General features: G+C 56.0%; 1 protein-coding gene across 2 annotated transcripts in view; it reads left to right on the forward strand.

Annotated features, from left to right (window-relative positions):
* The window catches only part of TNNI1 (troponin I type 1 (skeletal, slow)), a 9,111-nt gene extending 5,335 nt beyond the window's left edge, over positions 1-3,776 (forward strand). For both annotated transcript variants that reach the window (XM_010134921.1, XM_010134929.1), the window contains exons 2-6: positions 694-735; positions 1,362-1,493; positions 1,580-1,669; positions 2,143-2,319; positions 3,669-3,776. In XM_010134921.1, the coding sequence (XP_010133223.1) occupies positions 694-735; positions 1,362-1,493; positions 1,580-1,669; positions 2,143-2,319; positions 3,669-3,776 (549 nt within the window). The remainder of the gene's footprint in view (positions 1-693; positions 736-1,361; positions 1,494-1,579; positions 1,670-2,142; positions 2,320-3,668) is intronic.
* Positions 3,777-4,832: the final 1,056 nt, after the last annotated feature.

Genomic DNA, 4,832 nt, shown 5'->3' on the forward strand with positions numbered 1-4,832 from the left:
AAAGTCGTCAGTGATTTCAATGTCTCGATCCAATCCCCGGAGCTTTCCTGGATCCAGCAATAGGGATCCGAGGTGGGCAGCACCATTTGCTTTGTCATGAGGCTCTTCATAGCACATCATACAGATGTAGCACATTCCCCGGTGTGAACAGGGGGGAGGAACCTCCCTGCAAGGCTCCACTGACATGGAGACCCCCCAGCCCCACACACCTGAACCAGCTCTAAGCACTCTGTGTGCCAGCCCCCGGCTGTGCGGGGAGTGCGTGAGCGAGGGTGTTGTGGCCTGAACCACGGGGACCGAGCTGGGGCTGGCACCGTGGGCACTCTGACAGCTCGTGTGTCACGTTTGAGTGGCATTTGGGCTTTCTGAGCACTGGCCCTCAGCGCCCACTGCATTTCCAGAGAGCACCATCCTCTCAGACCTGGCTCACTTGCCAGTGGCGACTGTTAGATACAGAACTAAGGACACCAAGCGCAGTCTCGTGAGATGCTTTTCTTGACCTTCACCTCTGTTTGACTCTCACTCACTGATGCCCTGTTCTCTTCTCTCGTTCCGTGTTGCCCTGTCCTGAACTCACACCTGCCGGCAGGGAGGTAAGTGCCTTTCCCTTCCACAGAGATCTCGATGCTGCTCTGCATTTGCTGTCAGTTGGGTTTCAAAGGTGTTTTTTTTTTCCCCTCCCCTTTCCCCTAGAGAAAATCCAAGATCACAGCCTCACGCAAACTCCTCTTGAAGGTGAGTCCTGAGGGCTGGAAACTCCCTGGGGTTTGTCTTGCTGGGAAAGAGGAGCCAGGATGGAGTGTGTGGTCGGTGGGACAGCGAGGAACGGTAGAAGTATGGGCCTGGGGGAGCAGCTCCCGTTCCTGCCTCCTGCCTTCTCAAAAATCCTCACTCATGTGGGCTTTGTGGTCCATGCAGCAAACAAACCTCCCCTCGCCTCCGCTTTACTAAGGTGGGCAGAGACTCTGATGCCTTCAGCTCTAAAGCCACAGACCTCGTGTTTGTGCACCAGCAGCATTGCAGCACAAGCTTGGGAGGTCCCTGGGTTGTGGCTTGGGGAAATCACTTACTGCCACAACAGAGTGAAGAAAGTGCCGAGGTCAGCATCCATCGGGACCACCACCACCACTGCAGCCCTGTGGTACCTCTGGCTGTGCTGTTCTCCTGTCTTCAGGGTCGCCACACAAAAGGTGTCGGGATTTTTTGATGTGTGTTGCAGCAGCACAGTGATTTTGGGAGGACACCTACGACAGGGTGGAGGTTTGGGAGGCAAACGGGACTGGCCCACCCTACAGACAGGGTGTGTGGAGGCTCAGGGGGAGCTGTCTGTTCACGCTTCTGCCTCACACCTGTGCTTGTAGAGTTTGATGCTGGCAAAAGCGAAGGAGGAGTGGGATCAGGAGATCGTGGACAAGCAGTCGGAGAAGGAAAGGTACCTGGCTGAGCGAATCACACCACTGCGCACCAGTGGGCTTTCCTTGAGCCAGCTCCAGGTATTCCTCAGGTCCAAGGGTGGAATGTGCTCCTTGGGAGCATGGACGGCAATGCTCACCACTCTCCTGTTGTGCTTGGCTCCCAGGACCTGTGCAGGGAGCTGCATGAGAAGGTTGAAATTGTGGATGAAGAGAGATATGACATCGAAGCGAAATGCAACCATAACACTCGAGAGGTAGGAGGCAGGATGGGCTGTTTGCTTCTGCATTAACTCCCTCCCAGATGGTAGCTTGGGCCTCGATCGGACTGTCATGGACTGGGCTGAGCTGAGATGTGGGACATGCACGAGGGTTGTCTAAGGGTTGGTGTTTGCTCTGCAAGTCATCACTCAGCACCAGGTTCATCCCTGCCTCAGGGCTGTCGTCTGGGTCCACAGGCAATCTCCTCACTCTCCTGGTCACCCCCTGTGGGTCCTAGAGCTCCTTCTCACGATACAGCTGCCACCTGAGCAGGCTGGGACCAGGCAATGAAAACAGCTCTGTGCTCAGGTGGACAGGCCCTTGGTCAAGGTGGTCCTCATGACTTCAGGAGAGGCACAGACCCCTCTGGGGCTCAATGCTGGAAGAGATTCCTGCTTCAAGCAGGAGTTTTCTGTGCAAGGCAGCCATTTGATGACCTCCTACTTGTCCTCCTTTCCCCATCCTGCAGATTAAAGATCTGAAAATCAAAGTGCTTGATCTCCGAGGAAAGTTCAAGCGACCACCACTGCGGCGAGTCCGCGTCTCCGCTGATGCCATGCTGAGGGCTCTGCTGGGCTCCAAGCACAAGGTGTCCATGGATCTAAGAGCCAACCTCAAGTCCGTCAAGAAGGAGGACACAGAAAAGGTGGGTGACTCTTCTAGAGGCTAGAGATGGAGACACCTCCTAGGGATGCCCTTGACCTTCTCAGTGGTTCCCTGTGAAGCCTCCGTGGGTTGTGCTCTCCCTTTGTAAGCCTCAGACACAGCACAGGGCAGCCCTTCTGAAACATTGCACACTGTGGGATGTCGTAGGACCACGTGGGAGCAGTTTGACTGCGTCAGGTAACTGGTGGACAATAGCAAGTGAGATCTAGGGCTGCATTTATAGTTCTCTTGCCTCCCAGAGCATGTGGGGATCCTTCAGCTGGGGCCCCCTTGGCATATCTGTTGAGCTTGCAGAGTTCAGTCTTTGGTCTTCTAGGGAGACCTGAGAGCTCCTGTTGGTGCATTTACACCCGGAAAACACCCAGGAAACTCCCAGATCCAGATTAGATAAGACAGAGCCAGCCCAGCAAGATGCTTGTCCGGAGATAAACCGTCCAGTTCACATTGGTTTTGCAGAGATGCGAGAGGGGGAAGTCTCAATACCAGAGATGGAGAGTGATGCCCAAACCTGCTCGGGGTGTGCAGCCATCCCAACGGCAAGAGCTGTGTGGCTTTCCTAGGGCCTCTCCCCAAAGCGGTTTTACCCTTCGGTCCCAGCTCAGCAGATTGGATAAAAATCTCAATTTTCAATTATTTTTCCTTCTTTCCCCACCTCATTGCTGTTGTAGCACTTTTTCAGTCCTTTGGAGAGAAAACTGTTTCCAGGCCCCAGTGCCAGGTGCTGAAGAAATCTGAGCTCATTTTAGATGTCGTGAGATGATCTTGGGGCACAGTTTATGATCTATGAATGCTTGTGGGTTGGCAGAGCAGAAACCTGGGTGTGCTCCCAGAGCTGCCATCATCTCCCCTTTCTGTTCGGAAGTGGCTGCCAGGCTCTTACTGTCACACCAGCAATCCCAGTCCCCTTCAAAAGCTCAGGGAAGGTGGAGATGGGAGGTCTCTACAGAAAGTGGGTTTGGTTGCATTTGCCCCAGTGTGCTGGTGTAAACCTGGAGTAAGTTCCATGTGCTGGTTTCATCCTTCTAAAGATATTTTCTTGGATTTGTATGCCTTCTAGTACATTAATACAACTTAGCCAGGCTTTGGGGGGGTATCCACATGAGTCCAGACCTCTCTGCAGAGGTCAGGATGGTGTTTGCCCTCTTCCTGATCAGCTCCATGTGCAGGGACAAACGGCACAGCTGCTCTGAGAGGGTTTGCAACAGGCCAGCCGCCTTCCCTGTGCTGCTCTCTGTGCTGGGACCGAGAGCTCTGTGGTGGGACAGTGTGGGGCTGCTGGTTGACCTGTCCCATGGCTATTGCAACCTCCGTCCCCATCTCTCCTGGCAGGAACGCCCCGTGGAAGTGGGCGACTGGCGCAAGAATGTGGAGGCCATGTCGGGGATGGAGGGGCGAAAGAAGATGTTCGATGCTGCCAAGTCCCCCACGGGCCAGTGAGAGGTAGGGACCAGTTGTCCTTCCCCTGACATGCCCCATGCTCCCTGCAGCATCCCTGATCCGTGCCTATGGCTGGGCAAGTGCAGAAACCACCCCCACTCATGACAGAAAAAGGTGTCACATGCCCCATCTCCCACCCCACACTTGGGGTGGGATGGCCTGGCCCACACATCCCTGCCATGGAGCCGCAGCCAGCAGCTATCCTCCACTCCCAGCTTGTCCTCGCCAGCTCTCCGGGGTTGTTGCCCACGCCACACTCATCCTGCACAACACCAGCATTGGCACCAAATTTGGGCTGTTGAAAGCAGCCAGAAAACTTCCCCTCTGCTCCACTGCTCTGCTCTGTTTCTTTCCCACAGGAGCACCGGGAAGAAGAGCCTCCCCACCCCTGCTGCCTGCCTCCCTTTCCCTTGCTGCCCTCTGTGCTCTTTACCTTACGCTGAATTCACCACTGAGCTAAAACACGTGGACAACCATGTGAGAAGGACATCTGAGCTCCTTTCTGCCAGCACTGCCATCAGCCCTGCTCCTGCACCGCCCGGCACGGCTGCTCCCTGATATCACCTGCATGGGCCATGCTGTCTCCAGCGGCCCACTGGCCATCCCTCCCCTCCCACCACTGCAGAGAGGCCCTGGAGATGGCTGCTGGTCCTCCCACTCCCCCATCCTCCGGCGGGTGCAGCCTGAGATGCACCCGCATGGCTGCACGTGCATTAAAGGATGCTCTCCTGGGCACAGCACCGCGTGGGCTCGTCACTGTGGGAGCCTGGCCAGGGGCAGGTGCCCCCCACAGGTCAGTGGGGAGGATACCCTGGTCCTTTCCTGCCACACTGCAATGTCCCTGGCCTGTCGCTCAGCCCTCACCAGGCTCCAGTGATGCACTAACCTCCCAAGAAGCACGACCTGGGTCTCAGTGTGGAGACAGCTGTTTGCTGGCTCCCCCCACCCCTCCTTCTCCTCTGGTTTTGGAAAAGCCTTCAGAGCTTGCTTGCCCAGGCACCAACTTCCGCTGGCTGCCCCATCACAGGGTGGAGCACCGGAGCTGCGGAAATTTGG

This window comes from Buceros rhinoceros, unplaced genomic scaffold, assembly GCF_000710305.1.
Source record: "Buceros rhinoceros silvestris isolate BGI_N320 unplaced genomic scaffold, ASM71030v1 scaffold35720, whole genome shotgun sequence".
In the NCBI taxonomy this organism is placed as follows: Eukaryota; Metazoa; Chordata; class Aves; order Bucerotiformes; family Bucerotidae; genus Buceros; species Buceros rhinoceros.